Here is a 24,018-nt window from a genome sequence, read left to right as displayed (position 1 = left end):
AGCTCACAGGTTCAAGACCAGCCTAAGAAAAAAGTGAGACCTCTGTCTCTACTAAAAATAGAAAAACTGAGGCAAGAGGATCGCTTGAGCCCGAGTTGGAGGTTGCTGTGAGCTATGACATCACAGCACTCTACCCAGGACAACAGCTTGAGGCTTTGTCTCAAAAAAAAAAAAGATCAGCCTGAGCTAGAGCAAGACCCCTGTCTCTTAAAATAGCCGGGTGGGTGCCTGTAGTGCCAGCTACTCAGGAGGCTGAGGCAAGAGAATTGCTTGAGACCAAGACTCTGAGGTTGCTGTGAGCTGTGATGCCAGGCACTCTACTGGGGGCGCCAAAGTGAGACTCTGTCTCAAAAAAAACAAAAAACAAAAAACAAAATCTTTTTAACTAGAGTGTAAAATTTAGACTCCATCTTCTGTGTGTCTCCAGCAGCCGAGAAGGTTCTGAATGTTACGTTCCAGGGGAGTGTTCTGGAATCCAAGCGGGATGAGAAGAGGAAGCTTTCAAAGTCTCAGCGTTGATCAGAAGGGACAAGGATTTTACAAGGCTGAGAAGCACATTTAGGTAGAGTGAATTGATTTATTGGGGGACAGAGGCTGGTTAAGGCCTGGTGAAGGTCAGAAGCAAAGTAGTGTCAGGAAATCAATAAGCAGTTAACAAAGAAAGAAAGCAGGGCAGAGTCAGTGATGGAGCCAGCCTGTTGGGGAGAAAGTTGGGAAGGACTGGTGGAGTTCAGGGCCTCCTTCTTCCTTTGATATCCCTGCTCATTCTTGCCTAGCTGCTGGAGAAGTATCTCTGGGGCCAGCACTAACGTCTGCCAAGAACAAAAACCTCTTGAGTCCTTTCCCCGGCTAAGGTTTTACTGAACTGACATGCTACCTCTTGTGTCTTTGCCTTTTGAACGCCGCTACTTAGGCTGAAGTTCTGATGCTCTAGACAGCTAGACTGGTGTCTGACAAGCGGCCAGCACGCTTCCTTTCTGATTAATACGTTTTTCGTTTTGTTTCCCTCGGTCTTTCTCCTGCCATGTTCTATCAGTAAGTGTTTTGATTTGCACACCCTACCGGGGCTATCTGGCTTCTAATTGTAAATCACTTGTATAGATGTCAGGAAACCGAACCAGTTATTTCAGATTTGGAACAATGTTTCTGGGGAGAATAGAAAATGTCCACTACAGTATAAAAAGTAAAAGAACTTTAGCCTTTCATATGCAAAATGTACACATAATAGCAAAAGACATTCAGGGCATATTAAAAAATAAATACCTTGCAAAATTCTCTGTTTATATATAAGAATAAGGGATGTGTAGGTAGTTGAATTCCCTAGCAATACTCATTTTCTAAAAAAATCTACTTCTTTTCTTTTGGTTTCTTTCTCTCCCTCTCAGGGCTCCTGGAGAGGGCAGTCATTTTCTTTAACTCTGCCTATTTCCTGGTGGTGGTTGTGGATTCCCTTCAAGCCTTTCCTGTCTCAGTTCCACTCCAATGTCCCATTCCCCCGGGGCCTGCCAGGATGTCAGCTGAACCAGAATAGCTTCTCACATGTGCCCTTTCCTCGGGCACAATCGGCAAACCTGGGGCTGATACTATTGCAGAGAGACCAGCCCAGTCACACTGGCTGTTCTACCCATCGGTTCCTCATATGCTTGTGTAGGAATTGACCACTTGTACAGTTGATTCTGCCATCAGGGAAAACGTTTCTATAAAGTCAAATACGTCAACTGGTCAAATTCGTCTATTTGCCCCACTGGCCCTGAATTTCATTATTTGCACATTTTCTAATTGAAGAACATTCTTGTCATAAAGAACAACATGGAAATGATGTGCAAAATTGCTCGCCACGGCGCTGAATCACCAAAAGCACACAAATGGACATTCAAATTACATTAATAATAAAATGACTGGATAGGAATGGGTTGGCAAATATATCTTGAAATAAGCAGCCATTTCTATTATTCCCAAATTCTGCTTTCCTTGATAACTTGTTAGCAGCTGTTGATAGCCATTGTGTTTAAATATACATTATGGCCTAATTTTGAAAACGCATTTCATATTTAGTCACGAAGCAGAAATGCCTGAAATTGGAAGGTGTTTTTTACTTTCATAATTTTGAAATACAGCATCCCATCTTCTAATCGACCTCATTGTGATGTCTTCATACACCCCAAGCAATAGCTGTGTTTGGTTTCTCAGGCCTTTTAACTCAAGGTACATTGCTAAGTGAATGAGTTAATGTCGATGCACCTTGGAATTTCAGCCATCCCTAAACATGCATTTTCATGCAATTAAAAGATTACGGGCTTATAAACTGCCTTTCATGTTCTTCCTGATTCTTGCAATTTCAACTTTTTAGAAGGGCTTTCAAAATAGTTCATGCAATGATATGTATGGCTAAAGGAACTGCTAAGTCTGGAAAGAAAACAACTTATTTCAGTTTGACATGAGGCAAGCTGAGGGCATCTGTACTTTCTCCTGTTTTACAAATGCTCTGAGATGATGGCGATCTTCCAGTCCTTAGAGAGTCCGACGCAAAAGCAGCTTCCCTGGCAGGCTGTGCGACGTCAAAATTGTCTGTCTCTGTCTCTTCGGGACCCACCTCTTCATCAGTTATGAACAATTTGGATTCCCTCCATTTGGGATAAAAATCTTGGCTGCCTCTGGAGCCACTTGACTCACTCCCTGAAAGCTGTATGTTCAGTTCCTCAGTCGACCTGATCAGGTTTTGAACAGACAAAGATTTGCCCAAGTCCTTCGGCACCATGGGGTGGACAGACAACAGAGTTTCTCCCCCCATGTCGAAGCTTTTCCTCAGAGCACGGTCCTTGGTCAGATTTGACTGTGCAACCTGGACGTTTTCCTTGGAGGCAACAAGGCAGGTGGTGGCGTCAGAAATGCTCTCCTGTAAGCCTGCGGGGTTCGGGTGCAGGGTCTCTGGCCTGGGCAGATGCTTGATGACTGGGAGAGGAGGTGGGATCTGTAAAGTTGTTGGGGCTGCTGGCTTGGGCGCCGTGTTTATTTGGTTTGCAATGTTGCTGGTAGCTACCACCGCGGAGCCATCACTCTGACTCATTGGCACCTGTGTTGCTTGACTGTGCATAGTAGGGCTAAGCGCATAGAAAGTCTGAGCGCTGAACTCATTTGGCGTCAGAATGAACTGCAGCCCTCTTGAGATGTTGGCACTGGCTGATCTGGATAAGCAGCCACTGTTTTGTGCAGAACTGGACAGGTCTTTGCTATCCACAGGGCTCTGATAGTCAGATGTCTGTTCACATTCGAAAGGTGGGATCTGGAATGAAGCCAAAGTGAGGGCGGAGGCAGAGCCTTTCCGGAGGACCTGCTGATAGATGTCAAGCAGGCAGTCCAGCTTGGACTCGATGGACTGTACCTAGAAGCAGGAAAAGTGGTTACACGTGGCCTAACCTGTTATTAGGAATGAGCATCACATCTAGACTGAAGAAGTGAAATCAGGGTGTGCCAATACAGTTGAGTCAATGTTGAGTATAACGTACAACTTGATCTTGACCCCAAGTGAAGGGATTAAGCACCTAGCAGTGGGGGCAGAGGAGAATTTAGAGGGAGAGAGATGCTTTGGTTTCTGTATAATCACCACTGACACCTCTGCCTCCTACTTCTTTTAAAATGAACAAGTGATATTCAAAAGTCATATGAGCACTATAAAAACGCAGCCTCAAGACTCCATGCCAGTCAGACTGCCTTTCTTAAACATCATCTATGAAGACATTCTGGAACTCTACTCAAGTCTAATAAGGAACTTATTATTTGTTTGACAAGGAGTCTCACTTTGTTGCCCTCAGTAGAGTGCTGTGGCATTGTAGCTCAGAGCAACCTCGAACTCTTGGGCTCAAGTGATCCTCTTGCCTCAGCCTCTCAAGTAGCTGGGACTACAGGCACTTATCACAGTGGCTGGCTATTTTTTTTTTTTGAGACAGAGTCTCATTTTGTTGCCCTCAGTAGAGTGCTGTGGCATTGTAGCTCAGAGCAATCTCAAACTCTTGGGCTTAAGTGACTCTCTTGCCTCAGTCTCCCAAGTAGCTGGGACTACAGGCGCCTGACGTAATGCCTGGGTATTTTTTAGTTGTAGCTGTTTGGCAGGCCTGGGTTGGATTTGAACCCGCCAGCTCTGGTGTATGTGGCTGGTGCCCTAGCTGCTAAGCTACAGGCGCCAAGCCTGGCCAGCTATTTTTAGAGACTGGTCTCACTCTTTCTCAGGCTGGTCTCCAACTCCTGAGCTCAAGCCATCCACCCACCTCGGTCTCACAGAGTGCTGGGACACAGGTGTGAGCCATGGAGCTTGGCCTAAAGAACTCATTCACCTAAGCCACATACACCTAAGGTGGCCGGTTTGAATCCCCAGCCTGGGCCCGCCAAACAACAATGATGGCTGCAACCAAAAAAATGGCCAGGCGTTGTGGCGGGCACCTGTGGTCCCAGCTACTTGGGAGGCTGAGGCAGGAGACTCGCTTAAGCCCAGGAGTTGTAGGTTGCTGTGAGCGTGATGCCATGGCACTCTACCCAGGGGGATAGCTTGAGGCTCCGTCTCAAAAAAAAAAAAAGGACTCATTCTATGAAAACAGCACACTGTACCCCTTGATCGCATTAATGTACACAGTTATGCTATAAGAAATGAAAAAAAAAAAAGAACTCATTCTATCATGATATCCAGACCTCAAGTATCAATCTAGGTCATTCTGAATTTAAAAATAAAGGTGCAAAATTCTTCAGAATTAGTACTTGGAATATTTATAATTAAATTAGGGAAACAATTTGACTCCAAGGAAATTGTGTATGTGATGATACAGCCTTAGGGACATTCAATGTGTCATCATAATTCTATTAAGGTTTTGTTTTACTTTTAAAAGGAATGACCCCTCTTTCCTGAAGTGGTAGACAGGAAAAAAAAAAAAAAAGAAAAAAAGTAAAAAGAATGACCCAAAAGAGAGACAATGAAAATAACGAAAATACAAATGAAAAGTAGATCTTTGTTATTTTGCTATTGAAAATAGTTACTTCCAGTTAAGTGTTAATTGACGAGATGAAGTTTTCTATTCCTTCCACGGCAATCTAAAGCTGTTTGAGGGAGCACTGCCTATGCACAGAGAGAATTTATTTCTGTATTTATTCATGTGGTTTCCCAGCCTCCAGAACTGTGAGAAGAAAATTTTAATTTCATTCATTTGTTCTCGATTTTATTCCTTTTAAAATATATTAATTGCAGCAGTACATCTAATTGCTCACAATCAATATTGATTTAAGAAATTCTGGCTAAAAAGTTAACCAAGATAGTTGTGTTATACCTGTTTTTCAACCTTGACCACCCGGCCAAGCATACTGAGGTCATCTGTGGTCTCGTGTTCTGCCATGATCTTCTCTCGGCTCTTCTTATCTGAAGTGATTTGCCCTTTTCCAAGAATTTGATCAACACTATCAGAGAAAGAGAAGATCCGATTAGAAGCACGAAAGATAGACACTACCCCGAGGCCAGAATAAAGTGTTTTGAAAAAAAATTAACTACTATTATCTTTAATTTATGTAAGATGAAAGAAGGATGAATTTGTTCTAGTTGATGTACTTATTTTGGTAACAGGAGATTTCACGTCAGATTAATTTGGTCATTATTTTAAGTCAAGATGGAATCACTTATGTGGGATCTTTGGAGGAAAAATCTTCCTAAACTACAAAGTAATTTGTTTCCAACTCTTATCAGGTAGTTCTTGCATTCAACCACTTTCAAATATGAAAAAAAAAATAACTATGATTATTTTGCATGGATAAAACAGATATCCAATGAGCATTTATTGTATATCTGATACACAAAGACAAGCAGATACGAAAGCTAGTGGTCTTTTCCTTTTGGAATATGAGTTGGAGAATGTGCACGAACTAGAAATTTAAGATTAGTTCTACAAAGTCTGTAACAGTTTCAACTTTACAAAAACTTTTTATTTTTCTTCAGTAGTCTGAGTTGCTGTTCTAGATATTTCTATTAAAAGATTTGGAAGACCAGCGCCACCTAGAGACTGTAACATGACCACGGGAGGAGGGAAAGTAATTTTCAAAAAACTTTATCAGCCTAAATGAGGATCACTTTTTTCTTTCCTGATGTATTTTATTTCTATTTATTTATTTTCTCATTTTATTGCTCTCGATGGAGTGCCATAGCATCACAGCTCACGGCAACCTCCAGCTCTTAGGCTTAGGCGATTCTCTTGCCTCAGCTTCCCGAGTAGCTGAGAATACAGGCGCCTATCACAAAGCCCAGCTATTTTTTGTTGCAGTTTGGCCAGGGCCGGGTTCGAACCTGCCACTCTCGGAGGCCGGCGCCCTACTCACTGAGCCACAGGTGCCGCCCTCCTGATATATTTTAGAATTGAATTCTCAGGGGTATTGACTCAACTTCACAGTTACTTTGTCTGCATAGAAACATAATGCCTACTTTCTTCCACAACATCTAATCTGTAAGTTGCAAACTCTTCAAGGACTGGGTCATTATTTTATTAATCTTTGGATGCCCACAGTTTCTGGCACACATAATGGGCTCATTAGTTACCTGCTTAATGAATGAACAAACTGTGACTTCTATAATTGATGAGTAGGTGTTTTTACAAAGGTTCACTATCTGCTTCACACTGGGAGCAAGTGTGAAGTGTGGGGTTTTAAAAACAGCTTAAAACTCAGTCCTTGCTTTTTAGGAACTTTCAACGATGCTAAATTGTGTTTATAATGAAGCAAGGCTCTTAAAAAATGGAACTGATTAAATATTTTGGCTACACAATCAACCATATATAGTAGGAATTAACATATGAAACTTATTTATTTATTTTTTTTTTTTTTTGAGACAGAGCCTCAAGCTGTCCCCCTGGGTAGAGTGCCATGGCATCACGCTCACAGCAACCTCCAACTCCTGGGCTCAAGCGAGTCTCCTGCCTCAGCCTCCCAAGTAGCTGGGACTACAGGCGCCCGCCACAACGCCTGGCCATTTTTTGGTTGCAGCCATCATTGTTGTTTGGCGGGCCCGGGCTGGGGATTCGAACCCGCCACCTTAGGTGTATGTGGCTGGCGCCTTAGCCGCTTAAGCCACAGGCGCTGAGCCGAAACTTATTTATTTTAGAGATAGGGTCTCACCACTGTTAGACTAGAGTGCACTCTAGGCGAGACCATAGCTCACTGTTGCCTTGAACTCCTGGGCTCAAGCGATCTTCCTGCCTCGGTGTCCTGTGTGGCTGAGATTATAGGGGTGTGCCAATGTGCCTGGCTGAATTAATTTTTAAGAATCACTCAATAAGTTGTTATTGAAGGATAGGGTCTGTCTGGCACTGTGCAGGACACAAATGAAGCAAAGGGCCTCGTCCGAGTCAGGAGCAAAGAGAACATACACCCAGGAAATAATACAAGGGCTGAGTCTCAACACTGGCCCAGCACCCTAGGATTCTGAGTGTACTCAGGGGTGGCAGTAGACTCGAAATGCTGAAGGTGGTCAGAGAAGAGAAAGGTTTGCGTCTGTCTCTGTGGTCTAGGTAGCTGGGTAAAGCTTCATAAATGAGAAAGACTAACTTATTGCAGAAGGATGGTTAAGATTTAAATAATAACAAGAGAACAGCATCAGCAGGCGCAGCAATGATTCAGACACCAGCAACAAACATTACCATGTAGTGGGCACTCAGCTGCAGGCCTACGAACATGTTATGTCACGTGTGTTAACTATTCAATGCTCCTGACAACTCTATGTGGCAAGAACTAACAGAACTAACATCCTCTTCATGTTTACAGATGAGAAAACTCAGACAGTTGGGTGCTTTTCATGGCTGATTTATTCTATGTTAAAAGCAAAGTAAATCTAAGTTAAAGGCAAATGCCCAGTTGCCCACTGAATTAAAAATATACAATTCAGAGTTCTTTTCCTACTTAAGAGAAGTTTCTTCCAGATAGTTTTCATGCCTATTCCTTTTTTTCCAAGCCAAACTGTATCTAGCTTTATTTTTTTATTTTTATTTATTTATTTATTTTTGAGACAGAGCCTCAAGCTGTCCCCCTGGGTAGAGTGCTGTGGCATCACAGCTCACAGCAACCTCCAACTCCTGGCTCAAGCGAGTCTCCTGCCTCCATCTCCCAAGTAGCTGGGACCACAGGCACCCGCCACAATGCCCGGCTATTTTTTGGTTGCAGCCATCATTGTTGTTTGGCGGGCCTGGGCTGGATTTGAACCCGCCACCTTAGGTGTATGTGGCTGGCGCCTTAGCCACTTAAGCCACAGGAGCTGAGCCTGTATCTAGCTTTATTAAAGATACTTTCATAAACAATTGTGTTATTTCAGGCAGGACCCATGCTATTCCTTTATAGTGAATGACGTTTTCACTGCTTACCGGGTTTGCAGGCTTTTAATTCTACACAGCATGTCCAGATGACCAGCAGAATATTGTTCAATGACATCTTTGACATCATACGGGCGTAACGTTTCCTTAAATTTCCTTTTTGCAACATGAAATTTCATAATTCTGTATAAGCAACACATTACATATTATTCTTCACAACTTTAATAAATTATCAAATAGTTCACAAGTAAATACAAGACACTGAAAAGTCATGACTCAAATAATGTAATTTCTGCAGAAATGTAATATAAAAGCTTGAGATCATAGGAGCAATTTAAGAACATCTCATGTGAGACATACCTTAAGAGTAGAAAAAAACACTAAAAGAGAAACTGAATACTAAGTGTTGTATGTTTTTAATGACCATTGAAATCCTGAATTACATCAAAATCAAAAAGCAATTCTAACTTTTCCATGTAATCCCCCAAAGTGCAAGATATTAAAACCTAGGAAAGCACCCAGTAAAAAAATACATAAAGGTGACAAAATGGTCTTTTATGTCACTACATGCATTTTTGAGATGCAAATGTGTCGCCAGAGAGAATGTATGCTAATGTATACTATATATACTAATGTAATATAATTAGTATACTAATACATTAGTATACTAAATGTATACTAATACGAAAATTTATGAATTTTTTCCATAAATGATTTCTGCAGAATACCACTGGATTAGCTAGCCAAATTCATTTTGTTTCGAATCTAACATCTTATTAACTAAGCAAGGGTTTCTAAGCTTTTCAGAAACAGAGCTTTTTTATTACAATGCTTCCCCCAACATAGGCCCCGTATTATTATTATTGTTACTGTTTTTGAGTCAGAGTCTCACTCGGTTGCCCCAGGCTGTGGGGTCAGCCTAGCTCACAGGAACCTCATACTCCAGAGTTCAAGGGATCCTCCTGCCTCAGCCTCCTGAAAACCTGGGACTACAAGTGCCTGCCACAACACCTGGCTAGTTTTTCTATTTTTGGTAGAGACAGGCTCTTGCTCTTGCGCGGGCTGATCTCAAACTCCTAAGCTCAGGCAATCCACCCTCCTTGGCCTCCCAGAGTGTTAGGATTACAGGCGTGAGCCACCGCGCCTGGTCTTGGCACAGACTTTAATGAACACGGGAGGTTTGTTGGTCTAGAAGCTCCACGGAAGAAACTGGATGAGCAACTGGAGAGAGAGGTCAGCAGATGGAGTGAGCTCCTCCCTTCTCTTTCCTCCTCACCTCTCGTCATTCCTCTGGATGCTGCCTGCTCTTAAGCCCACCTGGGTTTGCTTCAGACGGAAGTGCTTATTCCTCAGGATTCTATCTTACTACATTCTACAGACAATGCTGTTTTGGATTCAGCTCAAACATCCACTTCTCCAGGAGATCCTTCCTGACCGCCCCTACCAGGGTAGATTCTCATGTAGCTAAATGTAGGGGGTTGCATGTCTCACCCACTGGAATTTACCAATGAGAGGGACAGCATTTTGTTGTTGTTACGGTTTGTTTAAATCATTTTTTAATGGCAGGTGAGAGGAAAGGCTACACAATTAGTCTTTGAGAAGAAAAGGAGAGAGCAGGCCATTTTCTGGTTATGTAGGGAGGAAATAAAGCTCAGAGCTCAATAAATCCAGACTTCAGGGACAATATGAGCATGTCCGGGAGAAGCTGTCGGACTATGAATTCAGAAGTTCTTTCAACTGTTCAATTTTTTTTCTTTCCAAGACCACGGCATTTCACATATTAAGTGTTTTAACCCACAATAATGGGAGCAGAAGGGAGCTGGGGGCTGGGGCATCTGTCGGCAGGTGGAGAGTGAAGGCTGACGTCATGTCTTAGTTCTCACACAGGCTAGCCCCAATGTTCTGTGTCCGACTCTCCAAACATCTGGGCATAAGTCCAGAACAACTCAAAGTCTAGACCAGGGGCAGAAAGCTTTTTCTATTAAGGGCCAAGTAGTAAATATTTAATGCATTATGGGTCCTAGGGTCTCTGTGGAAACTACTCAACTTTGTCATTGGAACATGAAAGCAGCCACAGGAGGATAAATAAACAAGTATAGATATGTTCCATTAAAACTTTATTTGCAAAGATAAGCCTTGAGTTAGATTTTAACCCCCAACTGTAGTTTGCCAACTCCTTGTCCTAGATAAGGGGAGCTATGAAGAAACTCCACAAAGCCAGAAATAAATGAAAGCTCATGACCTGGACTGGAGAGAAGGCAGAAGACCGGGGTGGCCTCCTATATGCTTACAAAAAGCTTAATATGATCTGTGTACTTCCTGGTAGAAAGGAGTATTTGAGCAAATCATTCCAGAGTAAAATTAAGACCTTTAAAATACAGTTAATGATTAAGCTGACGATCATACCAGGCATAAAGCCATAATCAGATGCCACCATACCCGTATCAAAATGGCCATTATTAAAAAAATCAAAAAACAATAGATGTTAGCACAGATATGGTGAAAAGAGAACGTTTATACACTGTTGGTGGGAACGTAAATCAGCATAAGCTCTTTGGAAAACAGATGAGATGGATACTCCTCAAGGAACTAAAAGTAGATCTACCATTTGACCCAATAACCCCACTACGGGCTATCTATCCAAAGGAAAAGGAGGCATTATACCCCAAAGATGCCTGCACTTGTATGTTTATTGAAGCACAAGTCACCAGAGTAACTGTGTGGAGCCAACCTAAGCGTCCACCAAGTGATAAGTGGATAATGTGATATGTTACATGTATACACACACGCATGCACACACACACACCATGGAATATTATGCAACTACAAGAAAAAAGAAAATTATGTCTTTTTCATCAACTTGGATAAACCGGAGGCCATTATTTTAAGTGAAATAATTCAGGAATGGAAAATCAAACACCATATGGTCTCACTTAAAAGTGACAGCTAAATTATGGGTACACATGGTCATACAGAGTGGAATTATACTCCAAAGGGGGGAGGGTGGAAGAAGGTAAGGGATGAAAAATTATCTATTGGGTGGTGGCGCCTGTGGCTCAAAGGAGTAGGGCACTGGCCCCATATGCTGGAGGTGGCAGGTTCAAACCCAGCCCCAGCCAGAAACTGCAAAAAAAAAAAAAAAAAAAATCTATTGGGTGCAATGTGTACTTCTTTTTTCCCCAAGTTGCTTTTCTTTTATTGTAAAGAACGCTAACACAAACACAGCCTAATTGCTGTAAAATAAATGCTAACTGTGTATGGAAGTCCCAGGCCTCTCCACATTTCTAGGTTTTAAGAGTCAGGCTCAATCTCACGTGCCTTCTCTGACAACGTACACTTGTGGAGTGATGTTTACACTAACGGCCTAGAGCTTACCATTACAGGATATATCCATGCAGCAAAACTGCACTTGTACCCTCTTATTATACTGAAATAAAAAGAAAACAAAATAAATAATGCTAGGCAGCAAGCACTCTGTATGGTAGTACAACCCTATGCTTGCTGTCCTCACATTGCAAATAACTTGCCTGATGGTAAACAGCTGGTAAGTATGACATTAGGATAGGAACCAGTTTGGCTCCAGTTGAGCACTTGGTCACAATGTTCTAATATTGTCTTAATCTTAAGATCTTCATATTTCAATACAACATAACAACTAAAAAGTAGCTTTCATTTGATAAGGCTCTTTTTATTTACATGTGCCTGGCACACAGTAGGTACACAACAAACCTTTGCTAAGTAAATGGCCTGTTCTTATGGGTGGTGTTGCACAGGCCTTTGGAGAATGAACACGAGACTGAGGACTAAGTTACACGCTCAGGGGCTGCTTTGCTTCAGGAGGGTAAATTGCATTGCTGGGGCTGATACACCAGCAAAGAAGAAAAGACCCACAAGGCCAGTCTCCTTGGATGCAGTCGGTAACCACGAGGCTAGAAATCTCCTAGACCCACTGCACGGAACTGACATGCCCCCAGTAGTACCACTAGAGGGTGCAAAAGATTCATCACAAACCTAAACTCGCGCCTCCCCTTGAAAAGTCTGCTCATCTAATTTTCCGAGCACGAAGAAATAACTAAAGCAAAGTTAAACTCCGGGTAGAATATGTCTATATATATACACAAACACATGTGCACTTCCAAGGAAGTGTAGGTGCATTTGTTGTGCTGCCATGAGTTATAAAATCTTGCAGAAGTCTTGTTCCAGTCCTCTAAATCAGGGTAGAAACATTGCACATGTATATGAGGAGAGAGGAACGGCGAGAACACACAGCAGCGGGGACGGCTGCCGCCACCGACAGATGGGCCGCACAGCAGCCAAACCGCGCACGGGGCGGAGAGGGCTCAGCCCGCCGGGAACTGAGCGGCAGTGTGAGGGTCCACAGCAGCACTCCCCAAGCTTGCCCGCCTTTGGAATCAACCAGGGAGATTTGGAAAATGCTGATACCTGGGTGCTCCCTTCAAATATTCTGTTGTAATTTGTCCAGGGTGTGGTTCAGAGCCAAGGCTGAGAGCCCCTTACGTAGAGATGGGGCTGGGCTGGTGGGAACCGAGCAATTGTGCAGATCTGACCGTGAGTTGTGCTCGTTTGCTTAAGTCACATTGCCAGACCCACAGGCAGAGTCTTAGTGTGCCTTGGTGTCAGGCCTCTAATCAGAACCAAAATGCTTCCTGCTTCCCTTTCCCTGAGCGAGGCTTGAAGTTTCATGCAAGAGGTACTTAAGCAGTTCCCTTAACTTTTCAAAGGATTACCTTGGAAGGGAACTGGAAGGCCAAGGTGACTGATTCATTCATTCTTTTGATAAATATTCATTGAGCACCTACGATATTTTGCTGGGTACACTCTAGGCTCTGATAACACCGACTGCCAGCAGCTGGCAGAGCTGAAGGAGCCTCCTACATGATGGTGATAATTACCTGGTCTCCATTCTCTTCCTTTCTGCAGTCATTGTGCAAGGCCACGGTCGTGGTGACCATGAGCTCTGCTGGGATGCAAGAACTCCATGTGTCCACAGCTTGGGGCTCTGTGGATGAGTTAGTTATGTGGCTGCTTCCCCAAGAGATGCCTGATGCCTTTGAGAATTCAGCCGTCCATTCATTCACCCACCTATCAAACATTTGTTGAGTGCCTACTATGCGCCAGCCTCTGTGCTGGATGCCAGAGATACAATGATGAAGAAATAAATTCTGTTGCCGGATCACTTCCAGTCTAGCAGCAGAGACAGACAAGTAGGCAGACAGTTATATATAATTCACTTTTCAGTGCAAGGTTGATACGAGAATGCAGAAGAGGAGTGTTTAATCTAGACTGGTGGAGGTGATAGGAAGTGATTTCTGAGGGAAATGACAGCCTTTACCGGCTCTGTAACCCCCTCTCTGGGGATGTCACCAAGTTTCTCCATGGCCCCCTTGTGTTCCCAGATCTCACGTTTATGGGTGGATGTGTGTCTCTCTCCTACTTCCCCAGCTGACTCCTCATGGTAACTATGTTCTATATCCTCATAGTATGTACGGTTTGAGTGTCTTCTCCAAAATTCATGTTAAAACTGAATCTCCAATGTGACAATAAGTGGGACCTTTAAGAAGTGACTGGATCATGAGGGCTCTGAACAGACTAACCCACTTATAGATTAATGGTTAATGGATGAATGAGTTATCATGAGGGGAACTGGCGGCTTTACACTTGGAAGAGAGACCTAAGCCAGCACTCAGCACACTGAGCCCCCTCCCCGGGGATGCCCTATGTCGTTTTGAGATAGCACAGAGAGTCTCCACCAGCAAGAAGGCTCTCCCCTACTGAACCTTGCACTTCTCAGCCTCCATAACCGCAAGAAATAAATTATTTTTAAAAATAAATTACTCAGGCTGGGCTCAGTGGCTAACGCCTGTAATCTTAGCACTCTGAGAGGCCAAAGTGGAAAGATTGTTTGAGCTCAGGAGTTCAAGACCAGCTTGAGCAAGAGTGAGAACCCATCTCTAAAAATATCCAGGTGTCATGGTGGGCACCTGTGATCCCAGCTACTTGGGAGGCTGAGGCAAGAGAATCACTTGAGCCCAGGAGTTGGAGGTTGCTGTGAGCTGTGACAATGCAGCACTCTACTGAAGGTGACATAGTAAGACTGTCTCAAAAAAAAAAAAAATTACTCAGTTTTAGCTATTTGTTACTAAGCAACAGAAAATAGGCTAAGATGGCCAATCTTCCCAGTTTGAAAGATTTTATCTTCTGATTGCTGATTCTCCATGAGAAATACAGCATCCATCTACCTTAAAAGCAAGGTCCTCAGGGCTTATCCTCGAGATCACCCAGAGCTTTTTTATTTTATTTTAACAACACCCAGATAATTTTTCTATTTTTCAATAGAGACAGGGTCTCACTCTTTCTCAGGCTGGTCTTGAACTTCTGAGCTCAAGCAATCCACCTGCCTTGGCCTCCCAGATGGCTAGAATTACAGGCGAGAACCACTACTCTAGGCCTTTCCCAGAACTTTTTGATCACTGAATTTCCTCTAAGACAGTCCTCTCTCAATTCTTAGCGACTTGTCAAGGGACCATGTTGATAATGGAACAAACCCAGCAGACTGCTAGGGCTGCAGGACTTGATAATGTGGGTTGCTTGTTTAAAATATTATTAATGTTGTTTTCCTGTCAATCCATAAACACACTTCAACAATACAGATTTGCATTTGTGTATACAGTCGTTACACTCTGACAACCCTGCAATGCAAGTTATAGAATTACACATCTAAGGCTTCTCCAACCTTCTTTCTTCTACTAGCCAGTTATCCAGGAACCCCCGGAGTCACTGAATGCAGTGATCAGTCCCATTTTCTGGCGTTCAGCTCTTAAGAGAGACATGTAAATTAGCTCTACTTGTGGGCAGTCTGTCTGATGTCTCTACTCTACGGGCAAGCACATACCCCATTGGGCAGACTCCAGACATTAAGACAAGTTCTGTGGCCACACTGTTTCCACCACTGAGAGCAGGTGGCTATTCTGATGCTTGTTGTTATTGCTCTTTATGTCCAGGCGCTCCTAGGCTCTCTTACGGATTTAGTTGGGTTTTCTTTTTTGGGTATAAGAAATTCCCAAACAAGAACTTCTGGATCCAGGTAAGTCTATAAATAGTTGACTTTCTTCTCAGGATTTTGTGAACATTGATAATAGTAATTAAATTTGGGGATTTTGTTTCCCAGGAGTATAAAAGTACTGCATTTTTTTTTTTTTTTTTTTGAGACAGAGTTTTACTTATTAACCCTCAGTAGAGTCCCCTGGCATCACAGCTCAGAGCAACCTCCAACTCCTGGGCTTAGGCTATTCTCTTGCCTCAGCCTTCGAGTAGCTGGAACTACAGGCGCCCGCCACAACACCTGGCTATTTTTTTGTTGCAGTTTGGCTAGGGCCAGGTTTGAACCCACCACCCTTGGTATATGGGGCTGGTGCCTTACCCACTGAGCCACAGGTGCTGCCCAGTCCTGCATAAATTTTAAAGTGTGAAATGAATAAGTAAATAAATAAATTAACCACATTTCTTGGCTGCTCGTAAGTCTTTTTGGTCATGGCAAGAAATAGGAGATATAATTTAAATTATCACGAAGTACATCTCAGGTGCTGCAAAGTAAGTTCACCTTCAGTAAAAAACACTTGTTTAATGTAGCCTCAGAGCAAAATCCGGCTGCAAGCAATTACTAACAAAACAAAAACAAACAAAAAGGCTGTTCGGGGGAATGTATTAGCTGATTTTAAAGATACGTGCTAAATGATCTATAAAATGTTCTAGCAGGATCCTTTATTGCAACATGTCATAGTCTTGGCTGTCAAGAATGTCTTAATGTGACTGCCAAACAAAGGCTCATCACCCCTGCTGAAATAGCAGAGATGCCATCAGCAAAATTAAGAACTGGTGATGATTAGACAGCTTGTACCTTTAACAAAACCCACAGTGGCAAACATATGCGTCTTCTCGGTTTGTGGGAATTCTTGTCTGAAGTATGAAGTGGCATTTACGAAGGATCCAGAGTGGGACTGCACTTCAGGGATGGTCCACAGCATGGCCCCGTACATGTCTTTCAGAACAGAAGACCATGAGGGCAAGAACGCCGGGAAACTTTATCAGCCAACCCAGGTAGCGGCGAGGCCTGACTTGCATAACTGTCAGCAGTGGCTCTGCAGTTCACCCATGATATGTGAGCTATTTTGGAAGCGTTGATGAGTCTCTGCTAGCTACAAAGAAATTCTTGACATTTCATCTATGTTCGTATTAGAGCAGAAGATTCTGATAGATAACTGTAAAAGTGCTCTGTTTACCATCTGGCTTCAAAGCCTTCTCCCTCTACTGAATTCTTCTCCAGAGTCACAGATGACCTCTCTGTTTCCACTTTGAAAGCACCTTCCACTCTTTGTCTCCCTTGACCTCTTAGCAGCATCAAACACAGTTGACATCTGCCTCCTGCAGGAGACGTTTTCCTCCCCTGGCTCCTCTTCTGTCACACTCTCCTGGTTTTCCATCTGCTGGTTGCTTTGAATCTGTTTTCTCCAGAGCCGTCTTCCCTGTGCAGCTCCTTACACATGGGTGAGCCTCAGCATTCTGTGCTGACCATCTTCTCTTTCTACTCCCTGGGGACAGACTTCTATAAACTGTTTATCTCTATCTCTTGACAGCTAGCAAGCTTGTCCCTGGTTCAGATTTTTCTCCAGGGATCCACCTGCCTGTTGAGCCCCACTGTGAACCCTTGAACTCAACATTCACAGTGATCCCCCCTCTCTGCCCAAGCTGGCCTCTGTCTGACCAGGCATCCGGATGTACCATCCTTGATTCCTCCCGCTCTTCTGTTTCATCCTCTCTAACCAGTAAATGCCCAAATCCTATCATGTTTTATGGCTGAAGTGCTCTGAAATCCACCCTCCCCTATTCCATCATGACCGCCTGGCTCAGATCCAGGTATTGCAACCACAGTCCCCTCTTTCTAACACGTTCTTTACATTGCAATCACAGCCACCTTTCCAATTTTTGGCCATCTTTCCAAAGCACCCACCTGATAAATTCACTGCTCTACTTAAAAGCCTCCCCACATTCCTGTTCCTTTCCTCAGCCTCATCTCTCCTTTTCTCGACCCTCTCCCAACACTCATGCTTCCTGATGCCACCTTCACCTCTGCTGTTTTGCGACTTCAGTTCTCTCAGCATAACCCCCTGCCCCTTGGTAACCTGCTAGCACTATATATCCACCACAGTTCTTTTTTCCCTTCTTCCAGAAAGCCTTCCTGAACGCCACTTCCCGCGCAGGTGCCGATCTGGTCTATCATCGTAGTGATCTGCTCTTCTGCTCTGTAACTGACTCTACTTTGTGGGAGCCTCGCACAACTCTTCAGAGGGATTGATCTTTTTTTGTCAATGTGTATCTCCATGTCTGGTGCACAGTGGAAGCTCAGTGCAAGTACTGACTCTCTGGGAGGAGTCGCAGTTGGGACTGTGCAAGGGTTGGGAGGGAGAGGAGGGCAGTAAGTGCTCAGAGGGGCCGGGAAGGCTGCGAGCTCGCCCTGAGGAGGAAGGGGGAGCTCGGCTTGGAACATGAGTGTGTGACAAATTAAGCCACAAGTAATTTCTCAGCCCAGGTAACTTCAAGGGTTACAGTAAGTGCTTCCTGGGGAAGACAGTGCAGGCAGGCCAGGCTGCAAACACTTTGGAGTTGGGAACACCCCTCAGAAGAGGGAGAAGGGCTCCTCTCCTGGGCCTCGCCCTGGTAGCCTGGTGCCCCTCAGAGGGGAGGGTGGACTCAGAGCGGATGATGGGCAGTGGAGGTAGCCTGCCGACAACGCCACCACGGTGATGATAATTAGCATCTCCCTGGGCTTCCTGTGCGCACCACTCTGCGTGTTTTGCAGATGTTTACTTATTTAGTCACTCTTCACCACAACCCTGGGAGGTCCACACTATTTCCATCCCCACTTCACCAGTGAGGAGACAGAGGCCCAGAGAGGGGCTCTAAGTCGCTCAAGGTGGCACAGAGGCCGTTGTGTTTCTTAGGCCACCTCTCTGAGTAGCTCTGGGAGGGGTGAGGGGAGTAGAATTAGCCAGTGGTGCCGGGGTCCAGTCAGGCCACAGCTTCAACCAAAGACCTCTTTGGTTTCTACCCCAGACCTTATTTATTTATTCATTTGGTTCTCTAAAAGGCTGCTTTGGCCTGGGAAAGAAAAGGTTGCATGCAGTGAAGCATGGCAGCCATTGCTGACGGGGACAGTAAGAGAATTGAGAAGGGGACAGAGCCAAGTGTCTTGGTCAGGTCTCTTCTGCATCGGGTGGTTTTGGTTATCTTCACAGGAAGAACAGGCTGCCCTGTAGTCTGATCTAGTTCTCGACGATCGATAGGAAACACAGTTGTTTGGAACAGGCTGACAGGAGGACAAGTGTTGCGGGTCTTTTTAGGAGCGGCATTAAAAACATGGTCTGAGGACTGGAGACACTTCACCAACTGGTGGGTACCAGCCCATGAAGAGATGAGTGCTTAGGAACTATTAATAACAATTTGACAGAGTCAATTTACATCTGTCGAGATAGGTAATTTTAAAAATTAAAAAAAGAAAGGGTAGCCTTAATTCCAGGTATGGTAATTCTACGAAAACCACACCAGTAAGAAGCACATAAGCTCGGCACTGCAACGTTCTAACAGACAAAGCTCTTTCCCAAATGCCCGACCCTTTACCTGGCACTTCAGCGGCGTTTGGTGTGTGGATCTGAGAAATTACCTGCAGTTCATTATAGGAAATTGTCACAAGATTTCTTTTATATTTAAAAGAGTGATTATTCTGGGATTGTTTTAGAAATACACTGTTGTATATGACTTTCAAACATTTGTTGTTTCAAATAAAAAAGCACACGTTCGTTTTTGTTCAAGATTCGTGTTTCTGTAGTGTCTACAACGCCAAGAGCTAGCATGAAAGGCAGCAGTCAGCCTCTTCAGATGTTCACAGAGTGCCAGATGCGCCACATTTTTAAGAGACATTTCCAAATGATCATGAGGTATGTTTTTCAAACGGTGACAGGAAAACTGGCGCCCCCCCCATGCAATAGGGGAAGTGAGTGTGTCGAATGCTGCTCAAGAGTTTATCAATTTATTATTTTATTTACTTCCCTATTAAATTTCTTTCTATTTATGATAGAAACTGATTTCTGCAAGTCGATGAACAGATTAACATTGCTTGAATTGAATCATTAACAAGACAGAGAGGTTGTGCATGGTGGCTCACACCTGTAGTCCTGCACGCTGGGAGGCCAAGTTGGGAGGACTGCCTGAACTCCGGAGTTCTGAGACCAGCATGAGCAAGAGTGAGATCCCGTCTCTACCAAACATGGAAAAATAAGCCAGCGTGTGGTGGGCGCCTGTATGTAGCCCCAGCTACTTGGAAGGCTGAGCCAGGAGGATCACTTGAGTCCTCCTGAGTTTGCAGTGAGCTATAATGATGTCACTGCTCTCTACCTGGGCAACAGAGCAACACTCTGTCCCCAAGAAAGAAAAAAAAAAGATGTTTTGTTAAAAATAAGTAAATGTTTGTGCATTTCTATGAAAAAATATTTTGTAAAAAATCCACCATAATCTTGGAGGAAATATACACAATTAAGTTTTCTTCTGAACAAGAGATAAATTTTGGAAATAGTGTAAGAAGTCACTGCTTACTATGTACTATAAAAAGTGGCATCATTCGTTTAAAAAAGGTCTCAGAGTGCATTTGGGTAATAGAATCCAGACAAGTTCAGAGACTGCCTTTAATGTTCTCTCGGAAGTGGCAGATGTTTAATAAATATTGATGACTGAAAAGAAGAATTCTTACTGTTCTCGTTGCAAAGGTAGTGATATTATTTTTCATACTGTCATCTTTGCAATGAAATTCATTTTTTACAAGCAATCTATGCCTTATTTATTTTTAATTTTATTTCAGAATATTTTGGGGGTAAAAACATTTTAGTTATAAGACCAGGACAAATAGGGTAAAAATAAATTTTGGTTACATAAAGTGCTTTTGTACCATTTGAGTCAAATTTATAAGTGTGTTTATCACCCAGACACTGTATATGGTCTCTGTCAAGTGTGAATTTACCCATTCCCATGACTTGTTTGATTTCTGATGAGTTTTACTTGCACAAGTGCAAGTTAGCGTTGATTGACTAGTTCTAATTTAATGGGAAATACATATAATGTTTGTTTTTCCATTCTTGTGATACTTTGCTTAGAAGAATGGCTTCCAGTTCCATCTGCATTAATACAAGAGGTATTAGTTTACCACTTTTTTAGGGCTCAGTAGTACTCTGTGGTACACATATACCACATTTTTTTTATTAATTCACTCATGTATTGATCGGCATGTGGGTTGTTTCTACATCTTTGCGATTGTGAATTGTGCTGCTATAAACACTATGCTGCATATGTCTTTCTTATAAAATGCCTTTTCTTCCTTTGGGTAAATACCCAGTAATGGGATTGCTGGATCATATGTTAGGCCGATTTTTAGTTCTTTGAGGTGACTCCATACTAATTTCCACAAGGGTTGCACTAGCTTGCAGTCCTACCAGAGTTTTCCTATTTCTCTACATCCATGCCAGCATTTGTTGTTTGGGACTTTTTGATAAAAGCTGTTCCCTCTGGAGTTAAGTGACATCTCACTGTGGTCCTGGAATACATATTTTTTGTTACGCATCTTAATTTTGATTTGGCTCTTGGAAAAACTATTATTATAAAAGCTACTAGAATACAAAAGGCAAATTCAAATATTCATATTAAATATTCAGACAACCAAAATATAACAAAAAAAATGTCAAAACAAAGTTTCTATTTTAGAGAGGAGTAGATGGCACACATATGCAATCAGTAACATACATATAAAATACCATTTCAGGTGAACTGTGAGAGGTGGGCATGTTTTGACAAAAATCCTTTCAGTCCACTGATGTCCTTATTTATGTAATTAAACTCCTCAGGGAAAGAATACTTTTGCATAATCTTTAGAAACTTATCCCTACATACTTCTTTTCAGAACTGCTGATTATATTGGTTGGTTTTTAAATTATCTATCTTTAGAAGTTAAGTACAACCATGAGTGAAAAATTTCCAACTAAGTTATTGAGTGTTGCTATTAGGCTTTCATAGAATCCAATAATTTTAAATGCAATTTAAGAGAGATTACAAAAGCATTAATTGGAATGAGTATATAGGGGAGAAAAAATCCTCCTCCCCTTGTCACAAGCTTCAAAATTCCACAAAAAGGACAGATGTATAGATAATAAAGTTCTGTTAAAAATAAGAAGCAAGAAAGAATTCTGTAAAGCAAGGGAATTCTGCAAAAGAGTTACAAAATCAGTCAAGTTCAAGAAGAAAGTATAACAAAGTAAATCTTAAGCTACTGCTAAAGTGCTTAGCTAGCAGAATAAACCTATTTCATTTTCTTTCTTGTAGCTTACAATTCCTTTTACAGGTTGTGAAGCCAAAGCAGAAAGCTTGAGGAGGTCTTGGGAAATTACACAAATTGGGTTAAGTATGACTCTTAGGAAACTTAATCTGCTTCCTTTAGATAAGATTTTCCTTACTTTCTGTGAGTCAAATTAATCTGTGGACCGAACTGTCCCATCTTCACTTTAGGGTCTTTGAAGGATATACTCAATGCAGTAAAGAATTTCAAGGTGACTTCTAGACCACGAAGGTCCAAGAGGACTTTCTGTGTTCTGTATCTTTTTTGTCTAGTATTTAGCCACTGACCACTTGTGGCCATTGAGGTGTGGATAGTGGGATGGCCATTGAGATGTGGATAGTGGGATGGATTTAAATTTTAAATCATATTTCACTTTAATTTTTTGTTTTTGAGACAGAGTCTCACTCTGTCACCTGGGCTAGAGTGCCATGGTGTCACCCTAATTCATAGCAATCTCGAACTTCTGGATTCAAGTGATCCTTCTGCCCCAGCCTCCTGAGTAGCTAGGACTACAGGCACCTACCCACAACACATGGCTAACTTTTCTATTTTTAATAGAGGCAGGGTCTTGATCTTGCTCAAGCTAGTCTCAGAACTCCTGAGCCCAAGTGATCCTCCTGCCTTGGCCTCCCAGAGTGCTAAGATTACAGGCCTGAGCCACAGTGCCCAGCTATTATATCTTTTAATTAGCTCAGGCTAATTTTTTCATTAATATCCCATGTATTCCATACTATTATGAAATCAATATATAAACAATTACATGTTCATAAGAACAATAAAACACTACTATAGTCCAGTTCAGGGGTTGAGGGAGGCTGGGGGGGGGAGGGGGAAGGATGTTTGGCAGAAGGAGGGAGGTCATGAGGTGGGGTCTCACCTAATGCGCACATTGTGAGGGTGTATAACACGCCCCCCAGGGTGAGGTGACGGGCTCTTCTACAAATGGAACTTTACCCTGGAAGTAAGAACGATGTACCCTCATATTAATTTGAATCAAGTTTAAAAAAATGGAAAAAGAAAAAAAAAGGCTAATCTTTCCATTTTTAGTAAAGTCTCACTCTTGCTCAGGCTGATCTCTAACTCCTGAGCTCAAGTGATCCTCCCGTCTCAGCCTCCCAGAGTGCTAGGATTATAGTCATAAGCCACAGTGCCTGGCCTATATTTTATTTTAATTCATTTAAATTTAAATGCCTCCAGTGGCCAGTGACTGTCATACCAGACAGTGCAGCTTAGATGGGCTCTGACCCTTTCACTGAAGGCTTCAGACATAATTTTACTACATGTTCTGGGTTTTCTGATCCTAAATATCACCCACATCTATTAGGTTCCCGAGAGATAGGGTGACTATAGGATTAGTTGCCCAAATAGGAAGGCATGGTTTCCCCACCCACTGGGTGTGTTTCCTGAAGGTCCCCTCAGGCTCTTTGGGGGCTGCTGTTATAGACGGTGTCTGCATAGCATCTACAGTATACATATTTTCATCATACTCTGAGTTTTCTCTGCCCCCACAAACGTTTACCCAAATCTTCACAACTCATTTCTGCTTTCCCTATGACTCCCAAGTGTAGACGGAAGCAACGTCTAAGCATGATGCTAAATGACCAACTAAAAATACAAGTCAGTAATCAATCATACTGATATTTGAGACTAGGCATCTGAATAGCTAAATTGGTGTGGATATTTTAAGCTTTCCTCTGGGTTTTTAGTAAGAGAAAGAGCCAAAATACAGTCACTCAGCAGTCCCTGACAGATGCAAAATCTTCTAAAGGGATTAAACCGGGCAGGGCGAGCAATGCAGCGATTCATTTAGTCCAAATCATAAATATTTTTTTGTGTGGGGGAGGGTCTTGGAAATATAAATTTAAGTTGCTTTGAGTGCTCTCCTAGCTCTCTGCCTTCAGCAGAGAAAGCATATTAGCATCAGCCTTTAACAATTACATTTCGGAGGGTGCAAAATACTTTCCGTTTCCCATTTTGGGAACTCATCCTGCTTTAAGATAACCTAGAAGGTCTTTTCTTTAGTATGAAATACTATAAGAACATAGATTGGAGCATGAAGTTATCAAAATAATTGAAAAAATCCACTTGCATTGATAAATTAAAAGTCCTTAGGAGCAATAAATACACACGACCAGGCAGTACTCATGGAAACTCTCTGGCGTGGCCTGGCTTTTCACATCCCATACACATTTCTGAATATACCTTGTGTTGAATACAGCAGAGTTTCTTTTTTTTTTT

General features: G+C 42.7%; 1 protein-coding gene across 5 annotated transcripts in view; it reads right to left on the bottom strand.

Moving 5' to 3' along the window:
* Window positions 1-1,582: 1,582 nt before the first annotated feature.
* KCNQ5 (potassium voltage-gated channel subfamily Q member 5) overlaps window positions 1,583-24,018 on the bottom strand; it is a 513,698-nt gene continuing 491,262 nt past the window's right edge. For 4 of the 5 annotated variants that reach the window (XM_003789682.2, XM_003789683.2, XM_012805060.1 and 1 more), the window contains 3 exons: window positions 8,379-8,510; window positions 5,313-5,439; window positions 1,979-3,382 (listed from right to left, as the gene is read on the bottom strand). In XM_003789682.2, coding sequence (XP_003789730.1) covers window positions 2,423-3,382; window positions 5,313-5,439; window positions 8,379-8,510 — 1,219 coding nt within the window. In that variant the 3' untranslated portion in view covers window positions 1,979-2,422. Of the gene's footprint in view, window positions 3,383-5,312; window positions 5,440-8,378; window positions 8,511-24,018 lie in introns of all 5 variants that reach the window. The other variant, XM_003789684.3, reaches the window with a different exon arrangement.

Source organism: Otolemur garnettii, unplaced genomic scaffold (assembly GCF_000181295.1).
Source record: "Otolemur garnettii isolate 467f Iridium unplaced genomic scaffold, OtoGar3 scaffold00035, whole genome shotgun sequence".
Classification (NCBI taxonomy): domain Eukaryota; kingdom Metazoa; phylum Chordata; class Mammalia; order Primates; family Galagidae; genus Otolemur; species Otolemur garnettii.
The sequence above is the reverse complement of the archived record's forward strand: the minus strand, read 5'-3'. Positions and strand labels throughout refer to the sequence as shown.